The following is a 19,483-nucleotide window of genomic DNA, read 5'->3' on the forward strand; positions in this document are numbered from 1 at the left end:
ATATGCCTCCATACCCCAGCTACCACCCAGCATCATTTATCTGTCCAGCCAGCCAGCCATTACCCACCAATCTGTCTGCCTCTATGCCTACATAGCCACTACCCACCCCCTTGACTATCTCTAGTGGTTACTATTGGTTATGAGCATTATAGGATCTGGTATCACCTGGGGAATAACCTCTGGGCCTGCCTATGAGCTCCTGTCTGGATTAGATCAATGAGACAGGAAGACCTTGACTGTGGGCAGCATCATCCGGTGGACTGGAGTCCTGGACTGAATGGAAAGGAGACAGCCAATCACCAACATTCATGCCCCCCTGCTTCCCAGAGGTACAGTGTGACCACGCCCTCACACTTTCGTCACCTTCCACTGTGGCTCAGAATAAGCATTTTCTTCCCTGCATTGTTTGTCAGACATTTTATTGTAGCCTCAAGACAAGTAACTCACACACCAGCCACCATTCATCCGCTCCAGCCTTCCTTCTCCTCTAGGCTTCTGCTGTGTTAGATGGGGGGTGGGGTTGAGCAGTGTCTTACTGGTCCAGCCGGTTTCTGTTCCTTAATGTGAGAGCATGCTACTTGGTCACTTAGCACCTTGTCTTGAGCCTTTCACCCTGATCAGCAGTTCCCACCACAGCTCCACTGACTGCTTAAAAGTCATCTAAGTGCTTTATAGGATATGGTACTTTAAATTCTGTTCCTTTGGGAAAAAAAAAATATTGGTCAGCGCAAACTCGAGGCCCATTGATTGCATGCTGCCTTGCATAGGCCTCAGCGAGCTAAGGCGGAGCTGGGAAGGGTCTGTTCCCAGGGGATGGGACAATGAGTGGTGAGAAGGGAACAGTGGGGGATAGCATCTGGGTACAACCTCACAGGTGGGTATCTACTTTCCACACTCTTGACTTCAAGGTGTAACTAGTGATGTTTGGGTCTTTCTTCTTCGTAGCCCATGAAATGCTGGCTCTCCTGGCTGTACCTCCCAAGTACTGTGATTATAGGTGTGGACCCCCGAGAGTGGCAAAAATATTACTGCTTGGTCTTTTGTTTGTCTGTTTTTGTTTTTTTTTTTCCTTTTCTTTTCTTTTCCTTTCTTTTCTTTTCTTTTCTTTTCTTTTCTTTTCTTTTCTCTTCTTTTCTTTTCTCTTTTCTCTTCTTTTCTTTCTTTCCTTTCTTTTCTTTCTCTTCTTTTCTTTCTTTCCTTTCTTTTCTTTCTCTTCTTTCCTTTCTTTCTTTTCTTTTTTCTTTCCTTTCTTTCTTTTCTTTCTTTTCTTTCCTTTCTTTCTTTTTTAAGATAGTACATACCCCAGGCTGATCTCAAACTTGTGGCACTCCACTGCCTCAGCCCCTGGAACACCACCATACTTGCCTTTCAGCTGTCTGCTTAGATGCTCTATACTCCCTGTACCTGCATCTTCCCCGAAATGTCTTCACTACTCTGCAAGAGAGGTGTGGGAAGGAGAACAGAGTGTCCAGTGATCTTACTCTGCACAGTACCTGGTCTTTGTGTTCCCAGGATCTTTCCTGCCTGCTGCCTGGGTCCTGGTGGGGAAAAGCCGCCCCAGCAATATGGAAATGAACGGACATGGCTGAGTCCTTCACATCTGTTTGTGAACACTGAAATTTGAAATTCACATTACTTCACATGACATGCAAGAAGATTCTTCTTTTGATTTCCTCACAACTGTCTAAAAATTCTAAAGTCAAGTTTAGCTTGCGGGTATGTCAAACTGGGTGGTGGGCAGTGGCTCCCATACCTACATGAAAGTTAGGTTTTCATTAGGGAGGGAGGCCAGCACAGAGGTAAGCCAGAGGAAGGTGAGTGTTGGGGCAGATATGAGGTCTACACTTTTCCTTTCTGAGAAGTATGCTGGGTTTGGATGGAGCAGCTAGGATTAGCACCTCCGCTTTTGTAATTTGTACCTCCTCCTCCTCCAAGATCTCCTGGAACTTATGAAGAGCTAGAACAGAACAGAGTCAGGCAGGGGGTGGCCATGGTCCTTCTTCTCTTAAGGGGGGGGGCAAACAGAGTAACCCAAGGTCAGTATCAGGGAACAATGACTAACTGGAGGATGGTTAGGAAAGCTGGAGAAGGTACCAGACGGCCCTTGTTAGTTTTTCCTTAAACTAATAAAAATGCATTTATTTTTGTAGGGTTGATTCCTTTTTCTAAAATCCCTTGTTAGGTTTTAATTGTTAACTTGGCACACCCTAGAGCCACTTGGGAAGAGAGAACCTCCATGGAGGAATTGTCTGAATCAGATCGGCCGGTGGCTATGTCTGTGAGCAGTCGTCTTAGCTGATAACTGACATGGGAAGACGCAGCCCACTGTGGGCGGCACCATTCCTAGGCAGCTGAGCATGAGCCAGAGAGCAAGCCAGTAAGCATGTTTCCCTGTGGTTCTGCTTCAGTTCCTGCCCTGACTTCCCTCAATGATGGACTGGGACCTGGAAATAGAGACTGAGATAAACCCTTTCCTCCTTAAGTAGCTTTTGGTCTGAATATTTTCCCAAGGCAACAGAAAAGCAAACCCTGCCTCGTTGGAGAGCAGAGGGCAAGGGAAGGGCTTTCTGGGCAACAGTTACAGCCTGTTTAGTCCAGGAAGTTCTGAGCTCCCAGGACATCACATTAGACTAGAGCAGGGCCATGTTCCACACAAGAAGTAAGCCTTGGGCACAGGCTGTCAGTGGGTAAATAGAGAAACAAGGGGAGTGGTCAAAACAGGCTGAAGGTGTGCTCTGGCTCCCCTCTGAGCAAGCTCAGTGTGACTGAGGCTTTCATGAAGGCAGGGAGGGGCCTGGCTAGCACAAAACACCAGAACTGGAGAGGTGTGTACTGGCTTGCTACTGTAAGCAAGGCTAAGGCTGGGCTCACAGGTGGGACAGAGGAAGAAGGAGAGAGAGAGGCTGGGATTATCCAGGGTAGTATTCCAGTACCAGAGAAGTCTCTCACAATGGCAGGCTAGGGGTGGCAGTGGGAGCAGGGAAGGGTGAATAGACTTGGTCATTGTTGCTCGGCCCTTGGCTGTTTACTTTCTCATTCCTTTCTTGTTCTCTCCCACCCTGTACCGACCGGTCCCCCTCACCAGGACCCTCGCTCTGATGTCTCGGCGAAGTCTCGCCATCTGTAGCTCCCTTCTGTGGCTGCTGCCAAACTTGCGTCTGACAAGTGATAAGGAACTTGGAGAGGTACCTCTGGTGGGCGCGAGCTCTGTGCCAGGTTTGTGGCTCGCGGCTCTCCACGCAGAGGGCCCATCTGGGTTGCCATGGGACTGCAAAGCAGAGTGTCGCTCCTGTCCTCCTCCACGTTCCCAGAAGAAGTGGACAAGGACTTAGCGGCAGAGCAGGCACTGTAGTTTCTCTGGCCCCTGGGTGCAATTGCTGTGGGTATCTAGGGTTCCATCTTTAGACCCAGGGATGTGCTGGCTTAGTCTGGTTTCCAGTACCAGTCTGGGATGTGATCAGAGGCACCTGTATGCTCTGGTTATTAGAAGACGGTCCTCAGCATGTGACTTCACACTTGTCAGCTAGGGCTCCTGTGATGGTTGTTCATCATATCAACACCAAGCAAATGCCAGGACTACATCTTTTAGTTAGGACAGAGCCCTCAGAGCTCTGGTCAGGTGGAGGAGACCCGTGCAGCCAGGCCACAAGGCTTCCCTAGCATATGGCTTTTTTTCCTCAGGCAGCCAGGAAGGATCCGGTCACTTATTCCAGCAAATGTTTCCCGAGCATGAACATTCCACCCATTAGCACTTAGACCAGGCCCAGCAGGGAGCGTCTCCTGCAGTGCAGCTAATGTGTTCTGAGGGACTGCAGGGACAAAAAGGGTCCTGCGACCTTCTGAGGAGGCTTGTAGAAGATCAGGGAAGTGTGAGGGGCTATCCAGATGGGCTGGATTAGAGTGGGGACCAGAGAAAAGGCAGTGGATCTGCCATCCCTGAGGTGGGAGGGTGGAGGAAGAGCGGTTCCAGTCTGGGAAATCTGAGAGGTCACTGGCAGGTGACACACAGGCAGCTGGGTGTTCTCTGGACTCAGTTGTGCTCTCCAGAAAGCAAGCAGCCAGCTTGGCAAGGTGGGGCAGGACTTCAAGACTGGGAAGTGGAAAAAGATAGGAATAGGCTTGGAGGTGGCTCAGTGGGGACTAGTATATGCAAGGTCCCGGGCTCTGTCCCCAGCACAAAAATGTTAAAGGTGAAATGGGTATTTGAATGTCGTGGGAATGTGTGCATATGTATGTTCATGTATGCATATGTTTTCTCCCGCCCCAAGTGTGTGTGTGTATGTGTGTGTGTGATGTATGTGTGTGGTGTGTGTGTGTGTGTGTGTGTGTGTGTGTGTGTGTGTGATGTATGTGTGTGGTGTGTGTGTGCATCTGTGTGTGGTATGTATGTGGTATGTGTGTGTGTGTGTGTGTGTGCATGTGTGTGTGTATACATTACCATGGCAGAGAAGACTCAGAATACAGTGCCCAGTTCTGTGGACTGAGGGGCCAGGGTCAAGGGAACAGTACGCACTCACCAGCGCGTTTCTCTCCAGGTGCATCAGGCCTCCTGTGGGGGCATAGGAAAGGGGCGGAAAAGCTGGCTCAGCCAATGAGAGTCTGCAGTACTCTTCTTGCAGGGGACTGAAGGATGATTCCCAGCATCCATATCAGGTGGCTCACAACTGCCTGTACCAGATTTAGGGGACCTGATAATCTCTGGGTTTGTGAGCATCTGCATTTAAGTATCCCCCCACAACACACACTTACTTTGGGGTAGACCATGGGCAGGATTCATTCAGTGTTGAGGAGGTGTAGGGAGAAGGGGGGATTACACATTCGAGGGGTGCTCAGAGGAAGAAGAGGTAAGGAGATCGCAGAGGAGAGGGACCTGTAAGCAGGGGACCCAGGGACAGAGGCTGGTGGGCTTTGGAGGGAGTGATCTAGAAAGCAGAGGGGCAGACACCTTGGCTTTGCAGGGTCAGTGGCCGTCGGTACCAGCACAGCACAAAGCTTGAGTAGGAACGGTGGTTTCTGGAAGGGAGCTCAGGTGTCAGAAGCGTGGTTGGCATAAACACGGGGACTCATATGGCCCTGGTACCCGCAGCATGAGGGGTAAAGCAGTGGGTGGAAGGACAAGTGGCCAGGGTGAGGCAGAGGCAAGGACTCTAAGTGGCTCAAGGAGACCACTCACCCTACCCAGCTCCTGACTCCAGAGTGGCCAAAGACTGAAGAGACCTGGAGAGGCTGCAAGAGGGACTGTCATGTGGATAGGTCAGGCTTCATCAGCATAGGAACCTGTGGAGAAAGCCTTGAGGAAAGGGGAACCCACTTGCTGCCTAGTGCTTCCCTCCACTCCGAGGCTTGCTAAAGTCCCTTAGAATCCAGGCTAGACATGGCCGCATCTGTACCTCTGACCATGGAGTCAGCTCCTCTAGAACCAGGCTTCTCTCTTCTTTTTTCTCTTTCCTGGCAGTGTCCTCTGCAGTCAGTTACTCCTGCTGGCTCAGTGCCACCTCCTACAGGAAGCCTCCCAGACCACACTAGCCATAAGTGTTTATATTACCTTGAAGGCCCGTGCCTCTGCCCACCCCATATCTGACTCTTACTCCCACTTGCTCTTCTCCTCTAGTGACAACTGTGTTTGTGTATCTAGCCTTCCTTCAGGGGAAGGTCATGAAAAGACAGGCTGCAGCTGAAAGATGGTCTCGTGTTGTCTAGCCATGAGCTGTTGAGTCAGTAAAGCCCTGTTGGATCTCAGTTACTATATCTGAAGATGCAGAGTTGGTGGGGTGGGAGCATTTGCCGGCAGGGCATGGTGGGATGGGAGCACTTGCTGGCGGGGCTCTGAGTGCTCAAATGACCCCATAGAAGTCTAATCGGCACAGAGACCCAGCTCCCCATCCTTGTATCTTTTTCAAGGACCCTGCCAAACATCTCACACGGCGACTCATTTGCTGAATTCAGAGATCGTCGCAAAACTTTTCTGTGGTATCTTTAAAAAATAAAAAAAAATAAAATAAAAAAATTGGGAGGTTGAAATAGACCGTCAGATTTTCCAGCTCGCAGTAAAAATAGTTCGCATATGGCCATGAAAAGCAAAAATCACACAAGTCCAGCTATGCCAGGACTAGTTTTTCAGCATCAATTAGCAGAAAAGAGTTTTTCATACAGCCTTAAAATGGAATGAATTGTGTATGAGACTTGCTGCTTTACATTAAAAAGAGTTTTTTTTTTTTTTTACAAACTTACTAAGACCATTTACTGAGACAATTGCCTTGCAAACTCTCAATATATGCAAAATGTTCTTTCTTTCTTTTTTTTTCTTCCAAAGATGTCATTGTGCAATGTGTACTGTGGTGAATCTTTGAAAACATTTTATTTTATTTTACAAGAAGTAGTAAAAAAAAAAAAAAAGCCTCTGCACATTGTTGCCATTTGATGCTTTACCATCGGGCCTCTCGACTTTTCCCAATCCCTCTCTCTTCCGCAGATCTTCCGGAACATGAGGAACATCAGGAAAGTCTTCCAGGTCATGGATGTCAACAACACAGGCCTGGTGCAGCCCCAGGAGCTGAGGCGCGTTCTGGAGACATTCTGCCTAAAGATGCAGGATGGCGATTATGAGAAGTGAGTGGCAAGATCCAATGACAGTGGCAGGTTTCTGGGCCTTTCCCTCCCTCCGTAGCTCTCTCCTAGGCTTTATTTTGGACACTGCCACGGTCCTCCTGAGACCATGAATTCTCAAAAGCTCCTTAGCCCCTCTTATTCCTTGAGGAGGTAGTAGTGAGCACCGCTATCCAGCTTGTGTATCTGCGTGGGTTGGTTACTGCTGCTCCGCCCCCTGTCACCATTCTCTCCTGTGTGTGCCCCTCTCCTGTGTGTTTCCATTTCACTGGGAGTTTGACTCCAGGCCTGGGGCAAAGAGGAGAAGGGGCCAGTGTTGAAATTCACTCATCTGTGGACTCCTGCCTTGGAGTCTTTGAGTCTTCACGTAATGGCTCAAACATCCTTCTCCCTAGAGGACATTGTTCCTGGGGGCAGCAGGTTGTGACAGGATAGGGACTAACACAAAGTGTTTATCTGCTTCCTGACAAATGCCAGATGCCACCACCTGCTCCTGACTCCGGCTGCAGCACAGCACTCATGGGTGGGGTGGCCAAATGCTTGGCTCCTGCTCTGTGTGAGGTTTGAGTAGGAAGCGCTGGAGGAGGGCCCCGTGGTGTTTCGTTATTGAAGTGCCCAGCTGAGAGGATGCCCTCTTCCTGCCCTTTTCCCAACCTCTTCTCTGAGCAAAGCCTCCGCCCGCCCTGGGCCTTATCTCTGCTTCCTGGAGTCTCAGTTATCCACAGTTCACTGGTCCAAAACTGCTCAGTGAGAGTCCTGAAATAAGCAGTCCATGTGTTCTGAGCACCTTCTGCCATACAGTGTATGCTATACAGTCTTGTCCCCTTAACTTATTCCTGTCAGCCTCTCACTGTGCTTGTAAATTAATAGGGAAAAACCTAATACATATTACGGACACACTCATGTGTGCACATACGTAGATAGGCGGATCAGTGTCATGTGATTGGTGGATCTTGGCTCATGTCCTAGTGGCTCAGGGATGTCTGGACCCTGCAGGCTGCTCCCAAAGCACCAAACCTCTACTGTTTCTGCAGAGGCAGAGAGATAAGTTAAAGGCTCTGGAGTTAACGGCTACTGTTAGGAGGGGTCACTGCGGCTTTTGACAACTTTCCTGTAGACAAGATCGGGGCTGCAGGCAGCAGAGGGATTTTGCCCAGAGCAGCAAACACAGAGGGCATGTGCCGGTAGCTCCGATGGGGGCTTGCAACCAGAGACTTAAAACAAATAAATGGATCCTTCCCACTCTTAAATATGGGTTCTTCTTTCTTCCTCTTTATAACTTACCTCAGAATATAAAAGGCATAATAGATGTTTTAATTTTTATATCTTTTCTGGCTGGGAAAGTGTCCAGAATAAGATCCAAACAAAACAAATTAAATAATTTTGTGCGTGCAATTACAGAGCGGAGGCAGGCCTCTTCTGAAACAGGCCGTCAGAAACAAAGCGGGCTTTTATTTGACAATAAACCTTGTGTTTGGCACCACAGTCTCCAACCTAGTAAATCTATATATATATAAAGTTACTGTCTGTTTCCCCATCTCTTAAGTATTGAATAATAAAGTACTCCGCAAATTTTTATTCGAGATTTCTTTCAAGCCTCGAAAACAATGGTGCTTTGTCACTGCGGCCCTTAACAATGTCCCGAAATAGAATTAGTTCCTATGGATGCACACAGAAGCTGATTTCTGCTGGGGCTTTAATGCCTTCCTCGCGGGAAATCCCAGAGGACACTGGGACTCTGTGGCTGCCCTGGTGTCCACTTTGCCCTTTGCAGTTCAGAACAAGGTGCACACGGCCTTTTTCAGTAGTGTGGTCTAGTGTCTTCCTTCTGTTTAAGATCTGCACTGGGCACTTGGTGTGGTAAGAATATCCAGGCTCTGAAGTCAAGGCCGTGCTTGGATCCCCATTCCTGGAACACCAAGGTGTTGCCAGGACTCCATTTTCTCTTAAAGAAGTAGGTGTTGAGGGGGTGGGGGACTGGGGAAATAGTTCAGACTACATGGTGCTCACCCTGCCCTGCAAGCAAAAGGGCCTGAGTTTGATCCCCAGTAAGCACAATAAAGAAAAAAGAAACAGGGGGTGTGGTGGCATGTGCTTGTAACCCCAAAGTTTGTGAGGTTGAAACAGGTGGATCTCTGAGCCTCACCTGCCAGCCAGTGTAGCCTCCTTGCGGAGTTCCAGCCAGTAAGACAAAACAACAAAAGCAGGTGATAGCACGTGAGGAACAATAGCTGAGGGGCTTGTCCTCTGGTCTCCATACACACGTGCCCACCCACCCATATTCACCAGCACGCTTGTGCAGATACACACATGCACACAAACACACAGACACATCTGCATGCATGGATGCATGCATGCACATGCACGTGCGTGCACACACACACACACACACACCCATATACATGCATGCACATGTGGGAAATGTAGGTACCAAGAAGCCCACCCCACAGCATGGGGATGAAGACATGATGTAATAATGTGTGTAGCATGCCCGTGTTATGCTTACATGTTTATCTCGGTGGGCAGAGTCCCAGTCCTGATGACCTGGGATCCTGTTACAACTTCTAGAAAGTCACCTGCTGGGCATCTCTCAGCCTGTGCAAAACCCAAGGCCCAAGATGACCTCACCATCAGGTCTATGAATCTATTAAATTTGTGTGAAGTCATTTCTGAGCAGCCCTGTAATCCATCAAACTGTAGAAGGCAAGCCTGTGCTAGGGTTGCCTGGAAGGTGTTTTTCCAGGTTGCGATGCTAGAAAGACTCACTGGGAGGTCCCCCCCCCGAAATTTAGCCTCCTGTGAGTCCCACTTGCCTGCTGCTTTCTTCAGGCTGTGTACCCACCCCAGGCCTCGCTGCCTAGAGTTGGAGTCCCTGGGATAGTGTCGTAAGAACAGCTTAGTGTCTAAGTTCTTTCTATGACAACCTTTAGACATTGTATGTCTGCAAGGGTGTGTGTGCCTGTGTGTGTGTACACATGCCTGTAGAAGCCAGAGGCCAGCCATATCCATTCCTCGAGAACTGACCACCTTGTTTTCTGAAGGAGAATTTCTCAGTGAGATCTCAGGCTCATTGATTGGGGTAGACTGGCTGGCTGGTGAGGCTCATTACTTAGGGTAGAGTGGTTGTCCAGTGAGCCCCAAGGACTCACCTGTGTCCATCTCCCAGCTCTGTGGTTATGGACTCTGGGGATCAAAGTCATATCTTCAACTGGCACACCAAACATTGTACAGACTGAGCTATCCCTCCCGCCCCGCACCCTTCCCCTCCACCCCAAGCCCTGCAGAAAGCCTTTTGAGACCCTGCCTTTCTGTTCAGGGCCAGTATTCGTCTCTAAAGTGTTTTCTCCAGAGCATACTACCATGGGCTTCCATCTGTCTCCCACATGCATACAGCAAGTTCCTGAACCTAGGACTCCTGGTCCTCAGCCCAAGCCAGGGTTCTCCTGTAGGCAGACCCTGGCTGCTGGGATACTGCAATTACAAGGAGTCTTCAGTGTTGGGTGAGTCTTCACCAAGCTCCCCTGCCTTGCTTGAGCAGTATGCTGGCCAGCAGCCTCGAAGGCTTGCAGGACTTAGGCAGATACTGGCAGGTGCTACCTCCTAGGTCTGGAACTTCTGGGACGTTTTCACAGGATCAGGGCTGAGATGAAGACAGGGGCTGTTTAGGGAGTTTCTGAGTTAGCATCTGGCAGCCATCATCCCTCTGGATAAGTTTCCCTACTAGGACAGTAGGAAGCTTCATCGAGTGGAAGAGAGGAACAGTGGGGAAGGGATCCACGGTGCTCCCTGTGCAATCTGGAAACCAGAAAAATAACAAATACTTTAAGTATTAATTACTAAATTTTGAGAAAGCATGGAATTAGATAATTATAGAAACCAACACATATGGGGAGACTATAACCAAACATTTAAAAACTGTGAATTCTTTTAGAAATGTAGTAACCCAGAAAGCATCTAGAAAGTGTTTATCACACACAGATCTGAATAATAGGAAACACATTACAAACCAAAGCAGCCCGTTTATCTCGGTGTACTGTAGAGACACAGAGGTGTTGTGTGTGTGTTTCCATTTTCTTCTTCTAAGCTGCGTGTGGTAGTCCCAAGCCCATAACTCCAGCACTTGGAGACCAAGGCTAGAACATAGCAAGTTTAAGGCCAGCCTGGGTTACATATCGAGACCCTGTCTCAAAATAAACAGAAAACATAAGTCTTATTATATGTAAACACCATAAATGCTTCCGGAACAGCCGGACTCCCTCTGTCATTTGCTCTTTGAAGACTGTGTGCTTCTGTGGGCTAAGGTTTCAGTCCCCTGTGGTGATAGGCTTCTGTCAGTTATAAGAGTCACCTGCTTGCCATCCCCCCACCCCACTCTCCACACTCTAGGGTCCCTGGTTCCAGAAATGTGAGTCTCGTTGGCTCACTAGCCAGATCCCTGTCTCCCTCTTACAGGAAGGTCTCATTGCTCCTGCTGTCTGGTGAGGAGGGGGCCTCTTGGGCCCTGGGATCTTCTGTCCTCCCTCTTCCAACAAGGAAGGGAAGAAAAGTGTAGGATTTGTGTCTGGAGAATTCTCAAGTAGGGGCCTGGACATCCAGTCCCTCTCTCTGTGTGTGTCTCTGCAGGCTGATAGTGTTCTTTCTCAAGTGTCTGCATGTTTAGTCTGTGTATGTATATGTGCTTATGTGCGTCTAGAGACCCAGGGCTTGCCTACCTTTTATTTATGTGGTTTTCATTTTGTTTTTGTTTTAAGACAGTTTGTTGTTTTTGTTTGTTTGTTTGTTTGTTTACTTTAGGCAGGGCCTCTTTCTGACCTAGAACTCCCAAGGGGATAAACTGGTTGACCCATGACCCAAAGAGTCTACCTGCTTCCACTTCTCCGTCACTGGATTCTAGACAGATACCCAGGCTGTTCTGTTTTGTGTAGGTGCTGTGGAACTCTGGTCCTTGCCCTAGCATAGCAAATGCTTTGCTGACTGAACCATTTCCCCAGCCCCAGCCATCTGCATTTAAGAATCCCAACAGCAGTATTTCCCATGATCTTGTTAAAGGCAGCGGCAGCTAGGAAGACGTTGAAGTCTGCGCTGGCCCCATGTAAAGCAGAGGTTGTAATAAGCACGTGTCTGTCTGTCCAGACTTGCCTCAGCTCTGCCTGACTTCAGGGAATGTCTGTCTTTCAGGTTCTTGGAACAGTACAACATCGACAACACCACTGCGGTGGATTACAATGCTTTCCTGAAGAATCTCAGTGTTAAAAATGATGCCAGCTTTAAATACCTACTGTCCAATGCGGGTAAGGACCTCCCAAGCAGTCGCTAAGGGTTTTATTGTTTGTTTGTTTGTTTGTTTGTTTGTTTTCCTTGTGGGTCTTCCCTAAGGAATTATATCCCAATATGTAAAATGTATCCACTGCTGAGATACCCATGATGCTATTATTTATAAGAAAACTGTGAGGGCTGAGGAAAGAAAGGGGCTGGGGGTGGGCAGTGGTTAAAGGCACATACTACTCTTATAGAGAAGTCAAATTCTATTCCCAGAACCTCTCTGGGGCCTCATATCTGCCTTTAACTCCAGCTCCAGAGTGTCCAACACCCTCTTCTGGCTTCTGTGGGTAACTGCACACAAACAATAAACACACACACACACACACACACACACACACACACGGACACGGACACGGACACACACACGGACACATGGACCCACACAGAAACGTGTATATCTGGGAACAATGAGCTTCACAAAGGTAATGTGTATGGAGTCAGCACAGGACTGGAACTTGGGATGTCCCCCCGAACTCACAGACTGTCCCTGGGTGTCATTTGCCCTTCTTTCTGCTGCATCTGACCTTTAAAGAGTTTGGATGGTGAAGCCTTTTCCATACTTGGCAAAGAAACCAATTCGAGAGTACTGAGTAGAGGAGCTTGCGGCTGTATTAGATGCGGAAAGCCAGCATCTGTGTGTGCATGCTGTCCTCAAAGGGGAAGCTTCCCCACCTGCCCAGAGTCTCCATCTCAGCCAGTAACATGGTGCCTGGAGCTGTCCATCTGCTACCGGTCCTGAACAGAATCGTGGCCCACTTCTTTGCGAAGAATGTTTGAGTCACATAACTGGACACTCAGGTCACTTGGAGTTTTTCCTCTGTCCCCTGACCTGGGGTTACCCCCGTGATTGGATTATAACCTGTTCTTATTACCTGTTCTTGTCTTAATGAGGCTTAGCAAAACCCCTCAGAGCACACCTGTGACAGAGCGCTGCCTTCCTAGCAAGCCAGAACCACCACTGTTCTCAGGCTCTGTTCTCCCCGGTTCTGCTAACACAGATTGCTGCGAGCTGGTTCCAGGACTCTGCTCTTTGGACTCAGGTGCCAGGCACTGCTGAGCATGGTTTTGTCATCTCCGGGAGCCCCCACTGGGCACTCACAGACAAGCCAAAAGCTGAAGTAAGCCATCAAACCCATGGCACCACTCAGAAAGAAACACCGTCAACCTCACCCTGGCACCTTCCCATGCACTGGATAGCAATGAGGGATTTCGAGGGGGCTCTTGTAAAGATTAGCTCATAGGCTATTTTTTTAACAAGGAATTTACTGTCACTTGGGAACATCAGCAGGCTAAAAATCACACACAAACCCAAGGAAATGATGGTTCCACCTTGGCTGCATGGAATAACAGAGAATAACATGTTTCTCTTTCTAAAGGCCACCTGCTCCGGTCCCCACCGTGTGTCTGTGAACCCGAGGCCTGCTTACTTCCTCTCTTAGTAATGGTTGGCTTTCTCCGGCCTCTTGTAGAACTTAGTACACTGAGTTTCAATAATAGAGCAGGATATGTCTTATCCTTGAGCCTTCTGCAGACATTTTCTAGAACATGGTGACTCTTCTATTTGCAAATTTAATTCCTCAAAGGATTTTTTGCAGTAGTTTGATATATTTTAATAAGTCATTTTTCAGGTTTGGCATGTCAGGGATACAGTGACTTGCATCCTTATGTCAGACCGTCTCTGTCTTCTCTCATGAGCTTGCTCTCCAGTTTCTGAGCCGTATTTTCCTTGGGCAGCCTGTGTTTTCCATACAAAGTGGCTTTTGCCAAGGCCCAACATTCCTTTTGCTGCCTTTACCCGACTCATCAGCTCTCTGGGGTCCGTTGTGTCACTTTCCATGTAGATTTTATGTTCTACCTTCATGTCACCAAGCCCTGATCTTACTGGCTTGTGTTCTCAGCCCAATCACCTTGAGCGAGAGCCTTTTCCACATCTTCACTGATGGGATCCTCGATCCCTGTCTCTCTTCCCTGTGTCCCTCGCTCTCACTCCGCCCCTCCTCTCTCCATAGTGTTCACAATGATTTTGAGGAACTTGGGTGAGTCGAGCGTATTTTATCCCATGTCACTTCTTACGCTGCCACTGTATGGCTCACTTGTTTGTGCTTGTCCTGGGGTTTCTGTTATATAGTTCTGTTAGTCAGAATCTGTGCTTGGTTAGCATGTGCTGAGTTTGTGAGACAGGGATCTCTTAGCGGCAACTGCCCCGAGAGACTCTCATGTTGCCTGTTTGCAAAGGATGCAGGCTATGGACACTGCTTTGGCTTCTGTCCCATTGAAGTAATCTCAAACACTGTTTTTTTTTTGAATATCAAAGAATGTTAAAGTGTTTTAAAGATAGTTGACTCTGAATCTAGTCAAGTTGCTTAGCAATTCTAAGTATGTACCTTGTGTGGTCATTTGAATAGGAATGGTTCCCCACCACCACCACCCTATAGACTCATATATGAATGCTTGACCCATGGAGAGTGACACTATTAGGAGATGTGGCCTTGTTGGAGTAGGTGTCGCCTTGTTGAAGGAAGTGTGTTACTGTAGAGAGGGGCTTCACCCAGTGTAACACTAGTTTCCTTCTCCTGCCTGTAGATCAAGATATAGAAGTCTCAGCTTCTCCAGCACCATACTGCCTGCACGCTGCCATGCTTCCTGCCATGATGATAATGGACTAAACCTCTGAAGCTGCAAGCCAGCCCCAATTAAATGTTTTTCTTTAGAAGAGTTGCCTTGGTCACAGCAGTAAAACCCTAAGACACCTTGTCACACTGATATCCAAACATACTGCTTTTAGATCATAACATTCCACATTAGCCTCAAAAGGGCATGGACATCTCATAACACAATCCATCATTCATTTAGCCTAACTTCACAAGTCCCCTAATCTTCAATATCCACAGCACTGCTCAAAACCCCAGTCTCAGGCCACTGAGATGTGGATCATTTGCTGAAGTGGATGCTACGAGTTTGATGATTTTAGGTCAGTCTCTGAGACCCATGTGGTGGAAGAAGAGAAAACACACACACACACACACACACACACACACACACACACTCACTTTCTCTCGTGTTCTCTCTCTCACACACATTCATGTATACAACATAAATGAATAAAAATGACTAAATAAAAATGAATAAAATGTAATTTAAAATTCTCTAAAAGACTGTCAAGAGCCCAGACTTTCCTTTGAGACTCAAGATTTTTTAAGTCTAAAATAAATAGGTTGTATACTTCCAAGACAGATAGAGTAAGTGTTCCTTCCCAAAGGGTAGACTGGAGAAGCAACAAGCAAGAATGGCCGCAGCAAGACAAGCCCTGGGCCCTGCAACGCCATGCCCAGTATCTGAGTCTCCTGCTGGTTTTACCTGGATTCCAGCGGGCACGGGTACCCCTGCCTCACCAGAAGCACATAGAGCCTCTCTCCTGAGCCAGCCCATGCCTGTGGCAATCCACCGGAGACCTAACATGGTCCCGATCGCTCCATTGTGACCTAGGCATTACTTTCACAGTGGCATCTCAGGATCTCCTGTCCACGAATCCAGCTCTGCCGCACGCTGTCCAGCCTCAGTAATTTCTGTAGCAGGAGTGCAAGTCTCCCTGACTTCATAACTCTTGGCATTTTGCAAATCTCCAAACTCGACCCCATGCTGCCAACAGTGCCAGCTCGAGATGTGGTCTGGCCCATTCTCCATAGCACAGAGGGCTCTGGGTGCCTTGGGGCTGAACCTGGGGCCACACTTCTGTAGGCAGTTGTTTTGAGGCAGGGAACTCCTTCAGCTGGGAAGTCCAAGCCCAGTCTTGGTCTTAGTTAGGGTTTTATTACTGTGAAGAGAATCCATGATGATGGCAACTCTTATTAAGGAAAACATGCAATTGGGGCTGGCTTACGGTTTCAGAGGTTTAGTCCATTGTCATCATGGTGGGGAGCATGGCAGCCTGCAGGCAGATATGCTGCAGAGATAGCTGGATCCATAGCAGCATGAAGCGAATTGAGATACTGAGACCTCAAAGTCCACCCACATAGTGACTTATTTCTTCCAACAGGCCACAACCACTCCAACAAAGCCACCTCCTAATAGTGCCACTCCTTATAGGCCAAGGACTTAAACAGGAGTTCTGGGGGGCCATTCCTATACCCCAAGTCTCTTCTTTCAAATGAACTTGCATATTCACAAGTTGGACTCTGATGAGTGAGGGCCTGCTGACAAAGCCCATTGTCCCAGTGCAGAGCGGTAGGCTTCTCCTACTGATTTCCTTAATTGATTTCCTTAATCGACTACAGCTGCTTCCTTTCCACCCTCTCACCCACAGCTTTGTCCACAGCTCTCTGTTCCTCTTAAAGTTTTAAGTTCTCTCTTACTGTGACCCTGGGTAAGAGCAGGGATCAGTAATGATTTCACAGCCTAAATACTGTGTTCTTAAAATTTCCTCTGCCAAACCAATTAGTCCATCACTCTTGAATTCAGTCTCATATTTTCAGGATGTGGGTAGGAAGCAGCTGCATGCGCGAGTGCCTGCCTGCCTGCCTGCCTGCCTCCCAGCATGCCTGTGTGCCTGCTTGCCCGCCTGCCTGCCTGCCTGCCTGCCTTCGTACCTGTGTGTGTGATCCTCTCTGAATCCTCATGGGCACATCCCCACCATCTGAACTGTTATTGAATTCTGTTCTTCCAAGCACTCACTAGACCAACCCACTGAGCTCCACGCTCCACTCACAGCTCTAGAGCATCTCAAGATAGTTCCAAACTTCTGCATTTGCACGAACCGTTTCCAAAGGCATGCTTATCATAGCAACAGCCTCATTCCTCAGCACCAAATACTGGGAAAGAAGCAACTTAGCGAAGGAAAGGTTTCCTTTGGTCCTGATTTGAGGGCATATAGCCCTTTATGGTGGAAGGCATGAGACCGGAGAAACCAGACAGCTGGCTACATTGTATCCACTGATAGGAAGCAGAGAGAAATTAATGCCAGTGTTTAGTGACTTCTTTTGATTCAGTTTGGGGATCCAGTCCATGGGTTGGTGGCACCCACATTAAGAATGGGTTTTCCTCCTCCCAGCATACCTTTGGAGGTTCCTTCACAGACACACCCAGATGTGTGTCTCCTAGGTGATTCCAGACCTAGTCAAGCAGACAATGAAGACCAAGACAAATTTAAAACCCAGTCACAGACACCAATGATCGATGTCCCAAGTCCATCCTGTGGTATTTCGCTGTTAAGGCTTGAGTTCTTGCAGGATAATTTTGTGAGTCACCATATTTAATACTTGTTCTATTCCGTTGCTTGATTTTCTTCCCAGTTATTCATATTACATATGTCTTAGACCTTTTTAAAAATGACTTCTCTCCTAAAACATTGCTTTTTCTTAAATCCCCTTCCTCCACCCCTTCCCCCTCCCATCCTTCCTTCCCCTTCTTCCCCCAGTTCCTCCTTCCCTCCTCCTCTCTCCTTCTTCCCCACCCTTCCTTCTTACTTGATATAATCTTTATTTTACTCTTTTCTTCTGTTATATTTATTTGCTCTGTGTTCCTTTCAGTTTAATCTCCCTGTCTGTGGTGATTTGTGTATGTTTTACTCCTTTTTTTTTTTTTTTGCATTGACAAAACACTTGACAATACTTGAGAGAGAAAGGCTTGATTTTGGTTTGTTTCAGGGAATACAATCCTTTAGGCAAGGGAGGCTCACTTGGGGCAGGCTGAATGCTCACACCTCGGTGGATCAGGCAGTGTAGGAAGGGGACCACAGGGCTCAGCTGCCTCCTCATTCTGTGAACATTTAACTATCAACTTTATTGGAGACTAATCAACAGCTATGTTTAACCCTGATGATGTTTAGATGTGGTGTGGAATGATTTACCACAGTCAAGTTAATTAACACATCTGTGATCTTACCCAGACATTTTTTTTGGTATGTGGTGGCAACAGTTAACATCTGTCCTCTCAGCAACTCTCACAGGAGGTCAGTAGCCAATAGCAATGCAATTCATCCTGGGCGTGGTTTTCCCTTCTTGTTTTGCACCGAGAGCTCCTGTTGTGGCTGGAAGCTTCTTTCTGGTCTCCGCCTACTGAAGAAGTTTCTTACTAGTTGATGGACAGCTGATACCTGTTGAGAATCCGTAAGGAGTCACACGAGGGTGAACTCATCTGATGTGTTGCACTCTCATGACAGATGCCACCCCTCCCCCTTCATTTTGCTAGGGAGGAAACAGTAGTCCAAGGATGTGTAACTAGGTCGGGCAGAGCCAACAGTCACAGCCGGGTGGCATGTTTCTTGAGCATGGTCTGCCCCTTGTGTCCAAGGTCCTGGCTGTTACAGGCTTGGGAACTCCCGCTGGGGAAAACCTGCTGAGACACTGGAGCCCCCACTTGGTTACCTCTAATTCTCTGGTGTGACATCCTTACCTTGCCAATAACAGTTTTCTATACAATAGAGTGTCGCGCTTATGGAAGACATTCTCAGGCATCTAAGAACTGAAATAATACCCATGTCTGTTTGCATTGTTTTAAATTTTCAGTCTTGTGATTAAGACACAACACACACACATACACATACACACACACACACACACACACACACATATATAATTTTTCTAAATTTTCTAAACTTATTTTCTAAAATAATTTTCACTTCCTCTTTGACAATTTTATACACATTTATAATAGATTTCCATCCTGTCCATCCCACTCCCCTCCCTAATTCCTCCACTTCTAGGACCCTTCTCCTTACCCACTCCTGCGTGCATGCCTGCTTTATATTATTCTTTAAAAATAACCTACTTAGTTTAGTAAGGGTTGTTTGCATGGGTCCACTTGATTCTTCATTCCCCACACTGGCTCTGACTCTGCTATGACCTTCCACTGTGAATTGTGACTTACCGGATGTAATTTGCTAGAACATGCTCACATGTTGATGAAACAGCAGTTCCTGGGCTCAGTGCTGTTCCTACCTCTGGACTGAGTTCCGGGAGTTGTTCCCTTTGGTTTTTCTGAATACAGGACAACAGTTTCTATTAATTTTGGCTACACTGGCCTCCGTAGCTGCCTGGCATGTCAAGAGCACCATCTGTCTGGGCATGTGAGGCAGTCACATAGTAGGTAAGGGGCAGTTTCTGTTTGCTGCTCCTGGGGCAGCCTAGAGCCCTTTAATGTGTGCACTTCTCTGGGTGTTGCAGTGTAGATGTTACCCGGTATGGAAAAGACTTGGGTCCCACCCTAGCCCTCTCAATGAGAAAACAAACTCTGTAGAAAAAAATCATGGGAAGTGAGAGAGAGCAGAAGAGGAGAACGAGTCCTGGGATGAGAGAGTGTCTCAGGAGGTGAGACCTCATGGGTAGGCCTCCTGCCTCACCGCCCTCTGCAGCCCACAGGACCTTGCATTTTGTTCAAATAGAGGACATGTGGGCTGCCCTGGCTTTGTGTGGGATGTGATGTGATGTGTGTGTATGTGTGTGTTTGTGCATGGGTATGTATATGTGTATGTGTGCATGCATGTGTGTGTAGTATGTGAATGTATGTATGCATGTGTGTGCATGTATGCATGCATATATGTCTTCTTGTGTGTTTCAGT

General features: G+C 47.8%; 1 protein-coding gene across 5 annotated transcripts in view; it reads left to right on the forward strand.

Annotated features, from left to right (window-relative positions):
• Positions 1 to 19,483, forward strand: part of Efcab6 (EF-hand calcium binding domain 6) — a 206,172-nt gene that overhangs the window by 73,368 nt on the left and 113,321 nt on the right. For all 5 annotated transcript variants that reach the window (XM_085831456.1, XM_085831457.1, XM_021183280.3 and 2 more), the window contains 2 exons: positions 6,473 to 6,609; positions 11,785 to 11,897. In XM_085831456.1, coding sequence (XP_085687582.1) covers positions 6,473 to 6,609; positions 11,785 to 11,897 — 250 coding nt within the window. The remainder of the gene's footprint in view (positions 1 to 6,472; positions 6,610 to 11,784; positions 11,898 to 19,483) is intronic.

This window comes from Mus caroli, unplaced genomic scaffold (genome assembly GCF_978045245.1).
Source record: "Mus caroli unplaced genomic scaffold, Mus_caroli_1 scaffold_16, whole genome shotgun sequence".
NCBI lineage: Eukaryota > Metazoa > Chordata > Mammalia > Rodentia > Muridae > Mus > Mus caroli.